This window comes from Hippopotamus amphibius, chromosome X (assembly GCF_030028045.1).
Source record: "Hippopotamus amphibius kiboko isolate mHipAmp2 chromosome X, mHipAmp2.hap2, whole genome shotgun sequence".
Lineage (NCBI taxonomy): Eukaryota > Metazoa > Chordata > Mammalia > Artiodactyla > Hippopotamidae > Hippopotamus > Hippopotamus amphibius.
The window spans coordinates 109,875,587-109,897,103 of NC_080203.1; the positions used below are offsets into that span (position 1 = coordinate 109,875,587).

Here is a 21,517-nt window from a genome sequence, read left to right on the forward strand (position 1 = left end):
AAGTGCTCACAGTCAGGAAAGCTCCTTGGTAACTAGGGTAGAGGTCAACATGTCAGTCGCACGCAGGGACATTTCCAGACATATTTCAAAAACTGGGAGGGATAGAGCAAAAAAGCCATCCTGGGCAGCAAAGCTAGATGAGGCTTCATGGTCCTTCATGATGGGTTTACAGTGAATTAATTTCACACCATGCCATTGCTGTTATTTAATTCAAGTTAGGTATCTTCTGATTCTCTCCTAAATGCAGACAACTGTGCTGGCTCCTAGGGATAAAATACAACGATGAGTAAGATACAGCTCTTATTTTCAGTAGAATCTGCCACAGATTTCCTAATTTTTTCACGACCCACTAGCTATGCTGCTTGCCCAGTTTGCAGCTTCTCAGTCACTCTCCACTTCCTTCGGGGTAGAAGGCAAATGCCCTTGCCCGACTCCCAAGGCCCTCCAGGATCCAATTCCAGCCTATTTTCCCAGCCCGTTCTGTTTATGCTCAGTGTCTTATATAGGCCATGTCACCACATTCTTTTATAATTCTGTGCCTAAGGATGGAACTCCTAGTCTTCAGTTTAGCTGAAATGTTACCTTCTCTGGGACATATCCTGTTATTTCTCCTCCTTCGCCGCGGGTTGTTAATCAGAAACTTCTTGAAGGGTGGAACTGTGTCCATTTCATCTTTATACCTCTAGCACATGGCACGGCCCTGCTACACAGCAGGCACAGAATGAGTAAGAGCTTGGGGAATGAATGAACTTATTGATAGAACAACTGCCAATTTTTAAAACTCCAGTCTTCTTTTCCCCCATTGTTACTCACTAACTCTCTTTCCAGAATGCTGTCGGAAGGGTATCTCAGTGGACTTGCCTACCAGAATGACATCCAGTGGAGTTGTACATCTTATAATGAGCAGGTGACTGAGGAAAAGGAAGAGGAGACGGAAGCCACAGCTGCTGCTACTCTTTCCTATTCTCCCGTGGATGAAACACAAGTCCGAAGGCTCTATGTGAGCTGCAAATCCTCTGGCAAGTTTATTTCTTCAGTGCATTCAAGAGAGAGCCAACACAGTAGAAATCCGAGAATCACAGTGTTGCAGACAAACCCCAATCCTGTGTTTGAAAGCCCAAACTTGGCCGCAGTTGAACTATACAGAGACCCCAGCAGAGAGACCTACTTGGTTCCACCTTCCTGCAAGAGTATCTGCAAGAATTACAACGACTTACACATTGCAGGGGGCCAGGTGATGGCCATTAATTCAGTGACAACAGATTTTCCCTCCGAGAGCAGTTTTGAATATGGCCCTTTGCTGAAATCATCTGAGATTCCTTTGTCCATGGAGGATTCCATTTCCACTCAGCCCAGCGACTTGCCACCCAAACCCATCCAGCGGTATTCATCCTACTGGAGAATAACCAGCGTCAAAGAGAAAAGCAGCCTGCAAATGCAGAAGCCTATTTCGAATGCAGTGCTGAATGAGTACCTGGAGCAGAAGGTGGTGGAGTTATACAAGCAGTACTTTATGGACACTGGGTTTCATGATAGTTCTCCTACCCAGATTCTGGCATCTGAACTCATCATGACAAGTGTGGACCAAATAAGTATTCAAGTCTCTAGAGAGAAGAACCTGGAGACCTCAAAAGCCAGGGATATAGTCATTAACCGCCTGTTACAGTTCATGTCAGCGGAAATCAGCACTCCTGAAATCAGCACTCCGAGTCTCCATATTTCTCAGTATAGTAACGTGAATCCATAGAGAGGATGCTTCCATTCCTCTTTCTCAACGACTCAAATCCTAAGCAACAATTATTCATTTATTCTGACAATGCGTAGGAGGGGGCTGTCAAGAGCTATAGAAGTAAAGGTTGGCTGGAGGTCAGGTATGGATTAAGAAGAAATCTCATAATGTTACGTGTGAAGGAATGTGGGGAGAGGAGCTATCATGACTTGAAAGCAAGGGTTGTATAGCAACAAAGAAAAAATAAAAAAGATCAAAAAAAGAGAAGGTATGATTCATTCAAGGGAATATAGTAAAAGAAAAAAGAAGACAAACCAAGAAAGAATGCATCCCATGGCAAAACTAAAAGCCAAAGGTTTCAGGGTAAGGAGTGGAGAGTATGTTTGCCACCCAAGTAAATTCCTCCAAACTGTTTCTTCTGGAGGGAAATGGACTGTGGAAGGCTGCTATATTTGGGTATAAAGACAGGTTCAAACAGTTTTTAATATATGTTTATGTCTATTTTCCCTATCCTGTACCAGATCATTTAAAAATATAATTCTTTATAAAGATTAAAAGAGTAGCAAATTGCAATTGTGTTTTTCTTTTTTTCTTTTGTGTGTGTGTTTTTATTTTTAATGATTACTTAGCTACAGCCACAAACACAGCCACTCAAATCTAATTCTGTTTACTGGGGGAGATGAAGTTTTCTAAATGGAAAATACCACATAGTGAATATTAAATTATTGTTTTATTTTACCATCTTTGATTTTCTTGTTGGTACTAAGCTTCAAAAGAAATTATGAATCTTATTTTCCCCATTTTTTCTCTTCCTTTTCTACATGCCCTCTTGACCCTTCTGGAGCTAGGAAGGGGTCTTCTGTATCCTCTTACAAGCTCTAGGGTCCCATGACATCAAGTTCTGTAAATTCATGCATTAGAATGGTAGTTTCATGGGAGCCCTACTGTTATACTCCATTCCTCTAGCTCAGGGATTGGCAAATGATGGCTCATTGGCCAAATCTAGCCTGCCACCTGTTTCTCTTACTGAGATATCATCTGCATATAACGTGTTAGTTTCATGTGTACAACATGATTTCTATTTTCTTATTATGAAATGATTACCACAATAAATCTAGTTACATCCCTTGAACTCCCATGAACTAAGAATGTTTTCAACCATTTTAAAATAAAATCAGAATATTCTGTGACATGATAATTATGATATCCAAATTCAGGGTCCATAAAATAAGGCTTTATTGGAGCACAGCCACACCCATTCATTTATGTATTGTCTATGGCTGCTTTCACACTAGAAAGGCAGAGCTCAGTACACGTGAGAGGGAAGATATGGTCCACCAAAGCCAAAAACACTATCCTTCCTTCCACAAGAGAAGTTTGCCAATCTTGCTCCACAGCAGCGCCCTGCCCATACAATGGCTGCTTGCCTTGATTCAGCTTCCTTGAGGAGGCTGACTCTGAGATGGAAGCTGGTGAGCAAGTTTATGGGGGTGTGTTGGGAACAATCTCTGTGAGGGAATGAGGAGAACAGAAGAGGTTTCCACAGAGGCCTCAGGCATCTCCGGGAGCTCTGGAGTTGGGGTGGCGCTTGAAAATTCATCCAAATTGAAATAAGAGGGTTGGCTTTGGTTCTCCTGTTTGACCAGAAGGGGGCGTAACCTTAGCTGAGGCAGTTGAGAGCAAAATTCCCAAAGGGGAATTAGCTGCGAGCCTTCAGCAGCCAAGCTCCTGGCAGCTCCTGCGGGGACGAGTTCCTCAGCCAGGAGGAGGAATCTGGGTGGAGCACAACAGCATCCTCTGCATTTCTCAATATTTGTAGAGTGAGTGATTTTTTTACAACATGTAATATGTAAAACCCCCAGTTCTGAAATAATAATTCAGAAATATTATTCACTGTTTTGAATATATAATGGCCACTGTGCATTACTTGGTTGCTATGGTGTCTGGCACCCCCTTAGGCATTTTGTATGACTTTTAATAAAAAAGTCATAATTTTATTCTCATAATAACCTTATGAGAGTATGCCTATTATCCCCCTACTCCCGCTTTTTTTTTTTAAACACCAATGAGCAAGTTGGGCTCAGGAAGTTAAGCAATTTATGTAATTAAGTAATTTGTGTCCAAGGGCACACAGTGAGTGGTGAAACTAGATTTGAATCCAGTTCCATTTAATTTAAAGTCCTGGTCCGGGACTTCCCTGATGGCACAGTGGTTAAGAATCTGCCTGCCAATGCAGGGGACACGGGTTCGATCCCTGGTCCAAGAAGATCTCACATGCCGCAGAGCAACTAAGCCCATGTGCCACAACTACTGAGCCTGCACTCAAGAGCCCGCAAGCCACAATTATTGAGCCCACATGCCACAACTACTGAAGCCTGCTTGCTCTAGGCCTGTGCTCTGCAACAAGAGAAGCCACTGCAATGAGAAGCCCAGGCACCGCAACAAAGAGTAACCCCCACTCACCACAACTAGAGAAAGCCCACATGCAGCAACGAAAACACAACACAGCTAAAAATAAATGAATACATATTAAAAAAAAAATAAAGTCCTGGTTCTACCACCTGCTCTCTTGTTGACCACCGTACTTGTCTCATTAAAGACTGTTTTTCTACTCCAGGGGAAAAATAATTCATTAATCTCTTTACCATTACGTTACTTCTTTATTTGGTAGTATTTATCTGCTGCTCTTCCCCCCTCCAAAAACTGAAGCTTTGATTTATTCATTTGTTTCTCCACGTCCCAAGCAGTACTTGCACACAGTAAGCACACAATGAATACATGTCAAATGATCAACAAGTTTTGGCTGTGTTGGATACTGCATCTGATGGTTGAAGTGAAAGACCCATCAATATGAAAGCCAGATAATTTTGACTAGAACAAAGTGCTATTTAGAGTTCCTCCCCAAGAAGAAAAATGAATAAGCGAGCTCAGCGTCTTATAGCAGGTTAGTAAATGGTATAATAAAAACACATTCTAATAGTATCACAGATGCTCACCCTTTTGATTACTTGAGAAATGATTCGTTACAAAGCAGACGGGTTCACTCTTTTTTCAATGAGCATTTATTTGATGCTGCTTTTTGGGAGCATTGTGTATTAAACATATGCAGGAAAGACACACATGTGCGTGTGTACACACACAGAGGAGTAGGCCCTGTTCTCTGTAAGCTTGTGATGTTGGAGAGACCTGGCAAATAACTAAGGAACAAGGAACAAAGCCACTTATTAAGCAAGAACTTGGCAAAGTGGTATAAACAGGAATACAGTTATCAATGATTGCAACTCAAGTGTGGTAACTGCCGAAAAGGAGATGTGCTTGGAGGTACTGGACAGTGCAGGAGCCCAGGGCAGGCAAAGATTCCAAAGGAGAAGTGACGGTTTAAATTACTTTTGAAGAACAAGACAGGATCTAGGTAGACAGTTGGGAAGGGTGTTCCAAGCAGAAGCGTGAGAGCGTTTGGTATGATAAACAGTTGATGGCTGTAACTGGAGCTGAACGAATGCATGAACGAGCAGTATGTTCACTTTCTATTACCACTGTAACAAATGACAACAAAACTCGTAGCTTAAAACAACACAAACTTATCTTACAGTTACGGATGTCAGAAGTCTAAAGTCGTTCTCACTGGGCTAAAACCAAGGTGTTGGGAGGTCTGCCTTCCTTCTGGAGGCTCTGGAAGAAAACTGGTTTTACCCTTTAGAGCTCCTAGAGGCCGCCCCCATCGCTCAGCTCGTGACTGTGTACTGTTCTAACCTCCGTGGCCATCATCGCACCTCTGTCTCTGGTGCTAAGCCTCCTGCCTCCCTTTTATAAAGATCCTTATGATTACTTTGGCCCCACCTGGATAACTGAGGCGAACGTCCTCATTGTAAGATTCTTGGGACTTTCCTGGTGGTCCAGTGGTTAAGAATCCGCCTTCCAGTGCAGAGGATGTGGGTTCAACCCCTGGTAGGGGAACTAAGACCCCACATGCTGCGGGACAGCTAAACCCGCACACTGCAACCACTGAGCCCACGTGCTCTAGAGCCCTCGAGCTGCAGCGAAGATCCCACGTGCCGCAACTAAGACCTGGCGCAGCCAAATAAATAAATACTAAAAAAGATTCAATTAATTACATCTGCAAAGTCCCTGTTGCCTTGTAAGGCAACATAGTCACAGGTTCCAAGGATTAGGACCTGAATATTTGCTGGGGAGAAGGCAGGGAGGGGGACACCATTCTATCACAGACAGGATCATTTTTTCCACTTGATTACCCAAAATTTGCCTCTCCACCATCAATTCTCCTTATTCAAGATGAATAAATCCATGTTTGCTTATATATGTGAAACAGTTTGTTTCCTTTTGCACCTGCTGTCATCTCGTACTGGGTATTTTGTTTTGTCCATAGGCATGAATCCACTTTTGCTCATTTTAGACTTCCTTTTCTGGACTCTAATTCTACTTGTATCTCTCTTTCTTTTAAAATACATTTCTTTTTTCCATTATAAAGGTGGTACCTGCTCACTCTAGAAAATATGGACAACAGCAAAGTAGAAAATAACACCTCTCAATCCTCAAATATTCATAGTTGACATTTTAAGTCAATTTCTTTCTCCATATACTGTTTTTTTTTGTTTTTTTTCCTTTCTCTGAGTAGTGATCATGTTATCTTTGAATAAAATAGTCTACCTTTTGTTTCACTGACACTGTAAAGGAGGTAAAAGTTCTAAAACTAATAGATTTGCATTATTCACATAGGGATAACCTATTAGCTTTTTTTCCTCCCAGACTATTTGATAGTGTCTGATATTTTGTGGACATTTTTCCTGTGATAGAACATTGGGCCAATATAATCAGGAAATTGTGTATATTAACAGTAAGGCCTCCGAGTTTTGTTAACCTAGAGTTTGACATTCAATACATACAATTTGGATTATTTTCCTTTCGTATTGTTCATGATGAAAACCGTCTGTCATATTTTTATCTACTCACACATTAAATTCAACTAAACTCAACAAATATTTACTGAGCATGAACTGTTATACAAAGATGACATTCACAGTCCCTATTTAAAGAGCTCATTTATGTAGCACAAAACGTATTAAGCAAGGCCCACTGAGTGTAGTTAGACATGTGCAATGATTATTTAAGGTGTATTGAATCATTTTTCTTTCCATTTATCCCAGTTGAGTAGCTGTGGCCCTTGCTTATCTCTATTTTCTTAGTTTTGGACTCTTAGGCATTATTATAGGGCTACGACTAGAACCTTCACTACGAAGCACTCTGGGAGGTGAGGGAAGGGGTGGGGTGGGGTACCTTCAGTATGGACTTTAGTAGTCAGCCCTGGCTTTGACCTTGACTTGGCCTTAATCTCAGAGTGGGCATGATGTGTGGCCATTGCACATTTGGTACTGAAACCTTTCTGCTCCTTCCCACAGACCTTATTTCTGTCTTCCTGTGCCCAATGTCTTGCTAGGAACAACTCAAATATTGAAAGGAATGAAGCCAAGTAGAGAGTCTTTCAACATTTCATTGGAGAGCAGCAGAGAATACTTGTTAAAGTTGTTTTTGTGATGTACTAACTCTGTGGATTAGGAGGATGAAAAAAGGCAATGCAAGTTTGAGACTGGTTTTAACAAATTTTCTTTTGTAGGCTATAGGTAATTTTTCCCTCTTGAAAAAGAGAGGAAAAGGTCAAGGTTCAGGGAGTGAATATTTCAGTTCAAACTGTAAGATGAATTAAAAGATATTTTGTACTGTCAGTATATCCCAATAAGAAGAATGTTTTGATTTATCAGATTATTTTCTTAAGTAAGAGAAAGCATGTGGTTGGAGGAAGAAGAAAAACTGGCCTTTGGGTCATAGGAAATCAGGAACCTGGATCTGCATTTTGAGAGCCTACCACGACTGCCTCCTCCCCCCTGCCCCCGATACTATACACACCTGGGGAGGTAGCATGGCTTGAAAGACGACCAGCCTTGTGGCAGATGGTACCATAGAAAGCCCTGAAAAAGATTCCTGGATTCCATGTGCGATCTAGTGGACAGCTGGGAATCTGAAGAGGCCATGTGGATGGAGCAGTGAGCCTCCTGACCTGTGATAATCTGTGTCAACTGATGACCAACAATCTGTAACTTAAAGGTCAGCCACAAACTCCTGATTTGCCCTCCACCATTTTTTGATATTGTGTAAGAGTCCAGGACTGTGGCACAACCCTGAGAAGGATTAGAGAAGCCAAGAACGACTGAACTGATATTTTCTACCATTATGGGAAAACGGAAGTTCAGATTCAGAGATTCAGTTATTTTAAAAAAGAGAGAGAGAGGGAAAGAGAGGAAGGAAGGAAGGAAGGAAATTACTTATTACACACTCAAGGTGGTGGAGAAGTTGGAGTTATAATTAGACTCCTACTCCTCTGCTGTGTCCTAGGAAGAAGTAACCTATGTCACCTACAAACTGGCACTTGCTGGCTATCTCTACAAGGATGAAATTATGAGCCTCTGCAGCTGCTGACCTTCAACACATCCTGAAAGGAGTTCAGGGTGGAGATCAGAAATAAGGCACTCTGTGCTCTGGAAAAAACGGGCAGAATAGGTATTCAGATAGACATTTTCAGCAGATGATTTTATGAACCCAATTCCTGCATCTCCTCATATCCAGGAAAGCACTAAACTCCTTCATGGTGACGTCTGCTCCTTGTGACTAGCAGTAACCTTCATGAGACTAGCAGAAACCTTCTGCAAAAAACATGTGCTTGCATATATACAAAGGAGTATTACTCAGCCATAAAAAGGAATGAAACTGTTATTTGTAGTGAGGTGGATGGACCTAGAGTCTGTCATACAGAGTGAAGTAAGTCAGAAAGAGAAAAACAAATACCATATGCTAACGCATATATATGGAATCTAAAAAAATGGTACTGATGAACCCAGAGGCACTGCAAGAATAAAGACGCAGACTTGAAGACGTGGTGGGGGGGTGGTGAGTGGGAAGGGGAAGCTGGGATGAAGTGAGAGAGCAGCACTGACGTATATACACTACCAAATGTAACATAGCTAGCTAGTGGGAACCTGCTGCATAACACAGGGAGATCAATTCAATGACTGTGATGAGCTAGAGGGGTGGGATAGGGAAGGTGGGAGGGAGGCTCAAGAGGGAGGGGTAAGGGGATATATGTATAAATACAGGTGACTCACTTTGTTGTACAGTGGAAACTAGCACAACATGGTAAAGCAATTATACTCTAATAAAGATCTGAAAAAAAAAATGTGTCTGATTACATGCACCCCTCCTTCACCAAAATCACATATCTACTGACCTTCCCCGCTGCCTCTTTGGAGCAGTTTCTCAGAGCTATCTGAAATGCTGTCTCCCGGGCTGCAGTCCTCATTTTGCCCCAAATAAAACTTAACTCAGAACTCTCATGTTGTGCATGTTTTTTTCAGTAGACACCTAGATGGAAGTCTCCAACTTTCTAAAGTAACAGCATTAGGAGAGGGACCAGAGAGAAGCTAGGTTTAGCGCTAGTACAATGAACAAGAGCTAAGGGGAGGAGCCAATGGAAACAGGGAAATTCCATCACTCTCTTCCTCCCTTTCCTCTCCCTTCTTTTCTTTCTCTCTCTCTCTTCTTTCCATTTTGTTCGTTCCTTTAATTGTCTCTCTTTCCCACTCTCCCCCCATCCTCCCTCTTCCTTCACCTCCTCTGTATGGATGTACCTGATTTTAAATTGCACCCAGAATTCTAATTGCAAGGAAGCCTGGGAAATGTAGCTTTTGCTTTCAAAGCCACTGCAGAATAGGAGGAGGGTGGAATGGGTGTTGAATGTTAAGCCACTATACCATCACACATATTAAAACCCAGGCTCTAGGTCTCCTGTGATTTTTTTTTTTTTTTTGGCCGCCCGCCACATGGCTTGAGGTATCTCCATTCCCCGACCAGGGACTGGACCCATGCCATGGCAGTGAAAGCCTGGAATCCTAACCACCAGGGAACTCCCATCCTGTGATCTTTTTTATTGTTTCTGTACATCTCTCTGCCAGCTTCAATGTACTTTGCCTTCAACCTCCTTCCTACCTCCCAGTTGGAGGATTGTCACTGGGCTCCCAAAGTCAGCTCTGCCCATAGGTTCAGAGAGCTGGAATGGCTTATGCGTTTATACTACCCTGTGGTGGCCTGTTATGAACTGAATATTTGTGTCCCCACTCCCCCAGATGCACATGTTGAAATCCTAACCCTCAAAGAGGTGGGATTTTCGGGAGGTGATTAGGTCATGATTGTGGAGCCCTCATGAATGGGATTACTGCCCTTATAAAAGAGACTCCAGGGAGCTCCCTTGCCCCTTCTGCCTTGTGAGGACACAGCCAGCAGACAGCCACCTACAAACCAGGAAGAGGGCTCTCACCGGACACCAAATCTACCGGTGCCTTGATCCTGGACTTCCCAGCCTCCAGAACTCTGAAAAATAAATCTGTTGTTTAAGCCACCCGGTCTATGATATTTTTTTATAGCAGACTGAATAGCCTGACACGGCCCTTAGCCAAGAACAGCTGAAGAAGATACTAGTATTGATATGAAAGCCTAGCCCCCTCGTCTCTAACTGGGACCAACTCTGAGGTACTACACGTCAGAGCTGCCCCGCGGGATGAGGCTGCAGCTGTCCTCCTGAGGATTTTGCCTGAAATTGCAACCTGGCTTGTCTTTTCATACTTCCTTATCCTGCTATCCTGTTCCTACTTTATTTATTTATTTATTTATTGGCTGTGTTGGGTTTTCGTTGCTGCCCAGGGGCTTTCACTAGCTGCGGAGAGTGGGGGCTACTCGTTGCTGTGGCTTCTCTTATTGCAGAGCATGGACTCTAGGCGAGTGGGCTTCAGTAGCTGTGGCACACGGGCTCAATAGTTGTGGGGCACTGCACGGGCTTAGTTGCTCCACGGCATGTGGGATCTTTCTGGAGCAGGAATCAAACCCATGTCCCCTGCATTGGCAGGTGGATTCTTAACCACTGCGCCACCTAGGAAGTCCCTATTACTTTTTTTTTTTTTTTTACAAGTTTATTCCAAGATCACTTCCCTTATAAATCATTGGCAGATGGATCTTTCCCTCAGGGTATGCTTGTAGGGAACCGAACCCCAAAATGCCCCATCCACCATAAGGCTTAGTGCCCCTATGTGTAGATCAAATCCTTACCAGACAGAAAGTAGAATCCATTTTTTTTAAGTTCATGGGATTGTAGGAAGAATAGGAGATGGCTGTGAGGGGAGCAGATGGTCAGTTATGCATCCTGATCTCCCTTCTCTAATCTTGGAGTTTAGAATATGAAGCTACAATAAATACTGGAGATTAGATCACTCAGCACCCATTCCAACCACCTCCTAGCTTACTTTTCTGTACAAAGCCAGAAATTTAAAAACTCTGAGATTTCCTTGCCTCTAGAGTTCCGCATGTGACCCAGTTTTTTAACCTCAGTGTTCAACTTGGAGGCAGCAACATGAATTAATGGTTGCATGTGAGAAGGGCTGATCATCTAGGAAGTACAGGGGCTAAGGAATTTAATCTTCAGTTGTGGTGGGGTTTCTGGTATCCAGTGTCAAAGACCTGAGTAGCGGGTCTGTGATAGAACTGTGTACTTTCCCAGGCTGTGTTAACTCTTGATACTTTGATCCTGAGAGTATAGTACCTAGGTCCACTCTTTGGTCCTTTCAGAATGTCTACCCAATATACTTTATTTTTTATCTTTTTTTGAAACTTTTAATTTTATATTGGAGTATAGTTGATTAACAATATTGTGTTAGTTTCAGGTGTACAGCAAAGTGATTCACTTATACATATACACGTATCTATTCTTTTTCAAATTCTTTTCCTGTTTAGGTTACCTAACATACTTTAATACACCTTTTGTGCTAAATCAGTCTGTGAATCTTGTCATTTGCAACTAAGTATCCTGGCAGACACCGGAGGTATTTAAGAAAGGGTGAAATAAAGCTGCCCCATGAGTCTGGCCCAGACAAAAACATGCCCAGAAGAATCATGAGTGAAATAGTTGTTTTAAACCACTAAATTTTGGGGTGGATTATTAGGTAGCTAAAGCTAATTGACACATATCAAGACTTCAGAGAATTCTCAGGCACCACTGGGAACTAAGATCGGGCCAAGTTGTCAGGAAAACAGGTCAAAAATTGCATCAGCCAAAATTTTAGTGGCAGATGCCAGCAGAACACACAAGGATGGGATCAGATCAAAACCATCTTCTGGACTCCATCTTTTCCCCCCAGTGCCACACAGACACTGCAAGCCCTAAAGACTTCTTAGAAATAACAGTAGATGCAAACAAAACTGAAATCTGGGTTCTTCCAAATGAAACTCAGTTTAGATCATTAGACTTAATGAAATTTACCAGGTTGGACTAAAACTTAAATTTTATTCTATCTGTGGGGCAAACAAGAGTATACCAGTTATAGGAAATGAAGGCGTTAGTGTAAGGTGACCCTGCATAGGCAAGATAATATTTTCATAAATATTAATTTCTGTGTAATTTATGATCATGAAAATTAATGTATCAATTAATTATTAATTACAAGAAGAATGTTTAAGTAACTTATGGTATAGCATTTGGTAAAATATTTTGCAAAACTATGTAAAATGCTATTTGGGAAGGTTATGTAATAGGGCAGAAAATATTTACAATATAACTTAAAGTGTAAAATCACAACATAATATTGTATATCCAGTATGACTTACATTTTTATAAAATAAGTCATCTTTGCATAGAAAGTACGCTGGAAGAAAGGACATATAATATTCAAAATGACTGTAGGTAATGGGACTAGATGTGACATTGTCTTTCTACATTTTCTAAATTATCTTTAATGAAAATGAACTGTTTTTAATGTTGATTCTGAAAAATTTACATTGTGCTATATGACTTTTAAAGTTTCTTCTAGGTCTAAGATTCAATGATTCTAAGAATTCAAAGCCATTTGCTGAAAAATGGTTTCATGATATATGATGCCTGTGCAATAATTTTAGGTATTTTTGTTTAGTATAGCCAGTGTCTAATAAATATGAGTGTCACTTGCAGTCAAGTAACAATTTATTATTGGCTAGGAGAATCTACATTCCTACCATTACTCTTCCACTTCTGAGTCATAAATAATAATTAATTCTTGCTGGCACTGTGGGATATAACTGAAGAGTAAAAAACTTCAAGACAAAAATGGGAACCATAGCAATTTTAGTGCCTCACACTGGTTGAGCATATATAGACCCGCAATGCAGCTACACATGTCTAGAGGGGAGACAACTGTCTTCTACAAACCCAGTCCAGAGAAGAGAAGCTTCAGGTTTCCAAGAACCAAAGATTTGCATTCAGCTAATTTTTTGGTGGGCTTTGTGGAAGTTTTTTTCTTGCAGCAAGAGAATTCTGGAAAACAATGTGATACTACAGACATGGACTTGTTTATTTTTATTTTTAAGAATCATAACATTTTTATTGTTATTTATGAAATTAAGGAAGACTCTCGAGGGAAATGGAGTAATAGAAGAAGCCAGTTCCTTTTCCTTATCTCACTAGGATATTTAGATATAAATACTTAGAACTTTAGTGCAGCCATACAGGAAAGCTCATAGGAGAAGAGCATGTGAGAGAGAGAAAGAGAATAAATGAATGAGAGAGAGAAAAGGATCACTTATTATCAAATTTATAGCTACTCAAATTGTGACACACAGACCTCTGCTGGTCTGCAAGTTACTTTTAGTGCCCAAATAGTTACAACTAGTTCATGCACAGGCACTTGGTGTAGGTTTGCCTTATTGGTTTGTGTTTGCTTGTTCTCAATGCTTCTTAAATGTTAATACTATCTTCTAAGCTGAAGTGTACACTTGTTAATTCAGGGGCCCTCTTTACCAATCTTTGCATGCTCCCCCAATTACTTCCCAAATACTCCTGGAGCCCTTAACATATCAATACTTCCTGGCATTTTGTTACCTCCACTTTGTGTGTCGCCTTCCGATGGAGGGATACAAAAAGCCTGGGGCAGGTGGCCCAGTGGTTTCTTCCAGGTTTTAAAAAAAAATCGTCTAGATTTTCATTACAGCCCCTTTTTCTCCTAATGACCCAAGAATCCTTCAGATGGAGGGGTAATTTCAAATGGCTGTCATCACACTGTACTCAGAATCACTACTGCCTCTCAGTGACCAAGGATTTTGGTATCAGTTTCAGATCTTCATAATGGATAATAGATTTCTACAGTCTCCAGGTGCTGCAACATTAATTAATCATCTTCAGTAGCTTTGTTATTGTGTCAAATTCACTGTGCCGCTTTGTATCTTTAAAATAAGGAATTTCCCAGGAGCACCTCAGTCTCTTATGCAAATAAATCTCTGACCACCTGTTCTAACAATTAGCCAGATGTGGCCAGACAGGTTTGCATACCTGATTGCTTTTTATCTGGTGCCAGGAATACTACTGCTGCTGCCTTGCTGCTGCTATGGCTACTATTAGTACAACAATACTTACACGTGTATAGCACTTACAGTTTATAAAGGAATTTCTAAACAATGAGACTACCTGATCTCTAAAACCTGTGAGGAGGTATGATCATCACTTTTATGAGAATTTTTAGTTTCTTCATTCAAGACTGTTGTGATGATTGTTGATCTAAAGAGGATGAATAAGATGAGAAGAAAAGATAGAGAGAGGGGTGGCAGGAAGAGAGTGGTTTTCTCACAAGCAGAATCTGACAGAGGTTGAAGAAATACGAATGAGGGGCTTCCCTGGTGGCGCAGTGGTTAAGAATCCATGTGCCAATGCAGGGGACACAGGTTTGATTCCTGGTCCAGGAAGATTCCCACGTGCCACGGAGCAACTAAGCCTGTGCGCCACGACTACTGAAGTCCTTGTGCTTAAAGCCCGTGCTCCGCAACAAGAGACCACCGCAATGAGAAGCCTGGGCACTGCAACGAAGAGTAGCCCCTGCTCACTGCAACTAGAGAAAGCCCACGGGCAGTGACAAAGACCCAATGCAGTCAAAAAAAAAAAAAAAAAAAAAAGAATGAGATTAAAGAAAAGAAAAGATGTGCTGGTGGAAGATCTGTGCTCTGGCATTGCTAGACATTGGAGAGGTTTAGGAAGGTGAGGCAGAAATTGTTGCAGTCACGCAGGTGTGGATTTTCTTCCCTTCCTACATCTCTTCTAACATTCAGTTTTCTGAAGACTGTCACACCAGGGAGCAAAGGTGAAGGAGGTACAAATACGATATTTCACTTTCAAAACTGATGAAGGGAAGGACTCCTACTTAAATATGGCATGTTACTCTAACACAAAAAAAGTGAAATCTTTGTGGCATCGGAGAAAAAGAATTGCGAGTATCTGAAAGAAGAATGGGTATAACCAAAGAGTAATTAAAACTGTCGGCTTTTATTAAATGACTCAGAGAGGTTAAGTGACTTGCTGCATATTGTACACCTCACCTACTAAAAGGTGAAACTGAGATGTGAACCAAGGTGTGTTTGGTACTAAAGCTGATCTTTATCCCACAAAATAGTACTCTGCCTCATCTGACAGGTACAGCAGAATAATATTTAGAGACAGAATGAAGGTAGCTAAAGCATTTGACCTTTACTTCCCCAGAGAAGAGCTGAGATTCCAGAACACATAGACAACAGAGTCAGAGTCTTGGCTTTTGAACTGAAAAACAAAGCCAAGGTTATGGCTTGAGAGAGAATATTTGGCGGTTGGGGTGGGGGGAGGGATAAATTAGGAGTCTGAGATTAACATGTACACACTACTACATATAAAATAGATAACCAACAAGGACCTACTGTATAGCACAGGGAACTCTACTCAATATTTTGTAATAACCTATAAGGGAAAAAGTGATTTACAACATGATATTTTTTTAAGCTCTTTATTGGAATATAATTGCTTTACACCGTTGTGCCAGTTTTTGCTGTACAACAGAGTAAATCAGCTGTATTTATACATATATCACCATATCCCCTCCCTCTTGAGCCTCCCTCCCACCCTCCCTATCCCGGCCCTCTAAGTCATCACCCATCCTTGAGTTGATCTCCCTGTGTTATGCAGCAGCTTCCCACTAGCTATCTATTTTACATTTGGTAGTGTATATACAATACAATACATAGTAAAGTTGATGTTTTAAGTCAACTATACTTCAATTTAAAAAAGGAAAAAAAAGAAAACGAAGAAAAATATTTGGAAGATTATATTATCAGTAATAGACAGTTTTCTTCACCCATGAGCCTAGATACAGATTCATAGCCTGTTGTAAAGAGAGAGAAGATTAGAAAACAGGAAAGAACTTGAACATCAATGCAGTTCCTGGAAAGAGGTCCTTTGCCCTGCGCATCATTGCCAAAATTGGCCCAAGTCCTTGTGGGATACGGAGAACTGAACGCTAAAAAACCATAAAGGATGTCGTAGGTTCACATTAGCAATTACATTCAAAAGATACCATTGGCTTCAAACAGCACCATTTACTTAGGTTTAATAAAGGATGCAGGGCAGAAGGAACAGCATACATACTGACAGTACAACAAAGGTCTTAACAACTCCCAGGCATGACTTCCAATGTCTTTAATTACTCCACACAGGGACTGACAAGGTCACAAGAGATGAGGCTGAGTATATATGGACTTCTTCACATCAGGGATGCTCTGGGGTCTTGTCAGCATTTACATTTTTATAGTATTGTAAATCTTTCAGGAGTACATGACTAGATTCTATTCCCCAATGCTTCTTACTACGGAGGGAAACTGGATGAAGGGTACACAGAACCTCCCTGTACATTTTTCAACTTCCTGTGAATCTATGAATTGATTCAAAACAACAAGTTAAGAGATTTGAAAAAATCTATAGTAACTATGGAGAAAATATTATTGAGTGAAATAAGTTGTATAAAATGGTACAGACAGTAAAAGTACAATCAATTAAGAAAATAAAATATGCATTTGGAAGAAAGAGTAGAAGGATTATTTTTTTATGCCCAAAATAGTAATGGTTATGCTGTGACATTAGGATTATGTGGGTTTTTCTTTTTTTAATTTAAAGTTTCAGTATAAGATTTATAAGACAATTAAAAATAATAAGACATAGTCCTTGAAAGATGGAAATAAGGGAAACTGATTTTCAGATAATCAGAGCATCTTGGAATTGAGAAGAACGAAGTGGATATCTCATTCAACCTCTATCTCCTTGAACATTTCAAATGACAGTAAACTCATATCTTTGGTGGTCCATGTTTTTTTCAGATTGGACATAATAATTATTATTATAAAATTATTACTTTAATTGAGTCAAAATGTACCTCTCTATAACACCTAGCCTTTGTAGATATTTGAAAATAAATTACTTTTGGGACTTCCCTGGGGCTCCAGTGGTTAAGAATCCGCCTTCCAGTGCAGGGGACGCGGTTTTGATTCCTGGTTGAGGAACTGAGATCCCACATGCCGGGAAGCAACTAAGCCTGCGTGCCACAACTATGGGGACCATGAGCTCTAGAGCGCATGCGCCACAACTAGAGAGACGCTCACGTGCTGCAACAAAGAGCCCATGTGCTGCAATTAAGACCCAATGCAGCCAAATAAATAAATAAATAAATAAAATTTTAATAATTACTTTTGAGGGTAATATGTTCATTTTCTGATTGTGATCATGGTTTCTTGGGTGTGTGTTAAAATCTGTCAAATTTTACATTTTAAATATGCACAATTTGTAAAATGTCAATTATACCTCAATAAACCCATTTTAAAAAATGGAAATATGGGAGAATCTGGAAAGTATAAAAAGAGGTGCTCCTTTATGTTATCATAGACTCAAACAGCTATTGGGATGTTCAGAAATCATCTGGTTCATGTCTTCAGGCAAGACTAAACTGAAAAGAACTCAAGGAATTGTCAAGCCCTCTCTTAAAACTCTTCAAAGCAACTTCTAACATCTTTTTTTTTTTTAACATCTTTTAACCTTTAAAAAATATATTTTTTTCTGATATATAACTACTGGAAACTTCTACTCTAATTTAACTCAACTGCCTCTTGTCTGTAATAAGCAAGCATAGAGTCTAGTTGTTATTTCTTACTGGGGTCTCCTACACATTACACATTAAAAGTCATTGAGGGTCCTGAGAAACATACCAGAGAAATACATTAATTCTATTCTTAGGTAACACTTCTCTCTACATTGTGAATCTAGAAAATAACCCCAAATAGTCTCTTTGCCATTCCCCTTAAATTCAGACCTAGTATAATGGCTGAATAGATAATTTTTCGATCTCTCTCCTCTGGACCTCATTGCTTCTCTACATCTGCCTGTACTGTTCAGAGGCATGTGGAGCTTCAGAGCTGACAAAATAATAAAAATTCCATCAAAGGCCTCTGTCTTCCCTGGTGCAGAATATTGTTACCATGTTTTCAGAGGCCCCTTTCTTCCCCAACCAAACTAATAGTCCTATGATAGGTCATCTGAGAAGGGAGAGAAGAGGGAAGGGAAGATGGTGTCTGCCACGATTTCTGGTTCATGATGAGATATTATTACAAACCATTAATACCCTTGAACATTTCTAAATGGCTTCTTAATTCTCTATATAACTTTATCTGTTATTTGACAGTGATTTCTACTAGGTTCTTTCTTTGAGATATTGGCCCAATATATTTCGTGGATTGGCTCAGTATTCTTCATGTACTGAATTCACTCATTTCTTCATTAGCCCATTGAGTCATTCATTTAATCAATTTGGATTGGATACTTCTCAGGTGTTATACCTTCTGCTATGCAAAGTGTTGATATAGTATATTGAACAGGTCCAGGAGACAGAATAAACAGGTAAAACAGGACTAAAAGAATTACAAGTCATAATAAGTATTATGAAGGAAATATGCAGAATGCTATCATAGCAAATAATGAATGTTCTGTGAGGGCTGATTTGGATAGAGGGGCTAGTTTGTCTAATAAGAATATATTTAATTGGCTCCTAAAGTATAAGGAGCCTGTTAATAAGGTAAGTGTGTGGTTATTAAGAGTTTTCTGGAAGAAATTACCCTCTTCCAGGGAAAGGCAATATGGTGCACTGGAAAAAGCATGGGCTTTGGGACTGAATGAGACAGTTTGAATATTTGCTTAGCCAATTGTTTGCTGTGTAGCCAGACATTTTGGCAACACTTATGAAGCTTGGTAGGTAATAATACTTATAAGTATTTATTTTGGTGATTAAATGGATAATTCCTATAACACTTTTATTATTCTTTACAAACATCACTTCTCTAAATCCTCCTAAATAAGTAATCACCTCAACATATGTATAAAGGAATTTACAATATTTTTTATGCATCTACAGTATGCTTTTACAGATGCTCTGTACCAAGGCAGTTAAATATCTTGATTTCACATGTGGAACACTAAAAGATGAGTTTCATGGTCTTGCCAGTGCCACACGGACAGTGCAGAGAATGAGCACAACCTGCCCACTGCAGCACATCAGCTTCCAATTCCCTTAACACAATACGTAAGATAGTGAGTAAGGGGAGGGCTGGGACAGCAGCATATTCATCTTTCATGGCACTGTGATCAGCCTGGCACATAAGAGGATTCAATAGTGTTTGAAAACTGATAGTGTGACTACTTTTACCCCTTCTCCTCCTGGAATTATTACAAAAACAAAAAAGGAGGAAAATGCCGCACAAATTCCATTGTAAATGAAACCAGGAGACTAATACTCCTCAGACTCCAAAATATATTTATATGCATTATACTTGTACTTATACATATCACATTTATATGTATTTATATAAGTCTACCAAAGGAAGCTGAGACCGAGTATAAGTGCATAGGAAGGGAGTGAACAGAATAAGCCCTTGAGAATGGTGAGAGGGACCAACAATGCAAACTCTTAGAAAATACCAGAAAGAAAGGTGAGGGGCTTACTCGGATGTGCTAAAGCTATACACATTATCTGTAAGCACAGGTGCAGGAACTGGGTCATCCGGCCTGGCGGCAGAAGCTCTCAGAAGTCCAGTTTGGGTCAGAGAAGTAGAGAAGTTGGGGCTACACAGAAAATCACGCAGATGCGCCGTAACTGCAGGAAGCCATTTGTCTCTGTGGTAGCAGAGGAGGAGCCCTTGTTTTGTGAAGCCGCCCTTGCCCCTTCTCAGTCCCCTCACCCCTTGCTATAAACATGTACTGGAAATAGCTGAGCACGAGAATATAACCTATTCAATCATGAGTAACAGAAAAGAAAAAGGTACACAGACACCATACCCCCCAAAATGTATGATAGAGCAGTGAATATTACCAATACCTGAAAACACTCACCAGAAAAACATTGCCTTAGAACCAAGGAAAATAGTGACCAATAGACATAACTGGTGCCTGCTCTATCCTATCTGCACTCACAGTTCCTGAACATGCTGATGGCTTTTTACTGCAGGCTCTTGTGGCTTCACGACAGCTTTCTCTGGTTGCTTTTCCCACATGCAAGGCAAGGTAGGCAAGAATTTATGTCCCCAGGAGCAGCCCTCAATCAATAACAAATTCACCCCTTGGAAACGTTAGGGGGTAATTCTGAGATGTGTTCTACATCTTTATTACTCAATACTACCTGGGATTTTTAAAGAAATGCAGAATCTTAGACCTTTTGAACAAGAATCTGTAATTTAAAAAGATCCCTATGTGATTTGTATGACTTTAAAACTTGAGAATCCCTGTTATAAACAGTCTCCTAGAGGACTCCAGCAGGATTGGGACCTGCTGTCCACATCAGTAACCTGCTCATAAATGGACCCGATATTGGCTGTCATCCCTTTCCTGTCTCAGTGTACCAGTCTCACACCAGTGTTTCTTAGGATCACCCCCTAAATAAACAACTTGCCCTCACATCCTTATCTTAGAGTCTGTTTCTAAGGGAACTCAATCTATGATGGTGACAAAACATTTAACAAGAATTAAAAAAAAAAAAGAAAGTGGAGGTAAAAAAGATGGCGGCGAAGTAGAGGGACGTGGAATGCAACCCTCTCCACAGATGCATTGGGAATGCACCGAAGGACGCAACAATTCCCGCAGAGAACCAGCTGAACACCAGCAGATGGTCTCGGACAGCAGAAAGGACCGCAAGGAGCCCGACATGACCGGTAGGGAGGCATCTATGACGGCTCAAAGAGGGTGAAGTGGCGGAGCTGTGGCAGACGGGAGGGAGTGAGAAACATATGGAGGGTCCGCAGCTCAGCGTTCCCGGACCGAGACGTCGATCCACAGCTGAACAGAGGGTCCGGGAGCGGGAGCGTGGGAACCGGAGAGCTGGTTCAGGGTGAGAAACAATGTTGCCAGCAAGGTGATGGACCGAGAGGACAGGAGGGAAGAGGTCCGCGGTGAGGAGGGCCTGCCCCTGAGAGCTGCCCGGCCATGATGGCAGCTGGATGCTGCAGGCTCACGGGCGGGGGGGGGCTGGGGAGGAGCCACAGGCATAGCCTCTCTCTCTTTTGGCACCTGCAGCGGGCAGTGGAGGTACCCCTGTGGGCCACCTAAGGCGTTCAGGGATAACAGGGACCCTCATACCCTCGGGCGGGGCTAGCTTAAAGCCCCTTGGAACACTGGCAGCAGGGAGGCTGCCGAGAACAAAGAAGCCTGGAGAGAGGCCCAACTCTGAGACATTCTGTTTACACCTGAGCCGCTGGCGTCCCTCTGCAGCGGGCACCGCCATGGCCGACTGAGCCGCCGTGACCCAGACAGGGCGCCCCAGTGGAGGCGTAGCTGGGAGAAGAAGCTGCAGTTGGAGTCGCTCTCTTGGCCTGAGCCACCGG

At 41.3% G+C, this 21,517-nt stretch overlaps 1 protein-coding gene across 1 annotated transcript; it reads left to right on the forward strand.

Annotated features, from left to right (window-relative positions):
* The first annotated feature begins 828 nt into the window (after positions 1–828).
* Positions 829–2,019, forward strand: TASL (TLR adaptor interacting with endolysosomal SLC15A4). Its single transcript, XM_057719021.1, has one exon. The coding sequence runs from the start codon at positions 830–832 to the stop codon at positions 1,745–1,747; it is 918 nt and encodes a 305-aa protein (XP_057575004.1). The 5' UTR covers position 829; the 3' UTR covers positions 1,748–2,019.
* The last annotated feature ends 19,498 nt before the right edge of the window (positions 2,020–21,517 follow it).

Bases quoted from the DNA above. Each gene is read 5' to 3' on its own strand.
- TASL (XM_057719021.1), top strand. From the start codon at position 830: ATGCTGTCGGAAGGGTATCTCAGTGGACTTGCCTACCAGAATGACATC.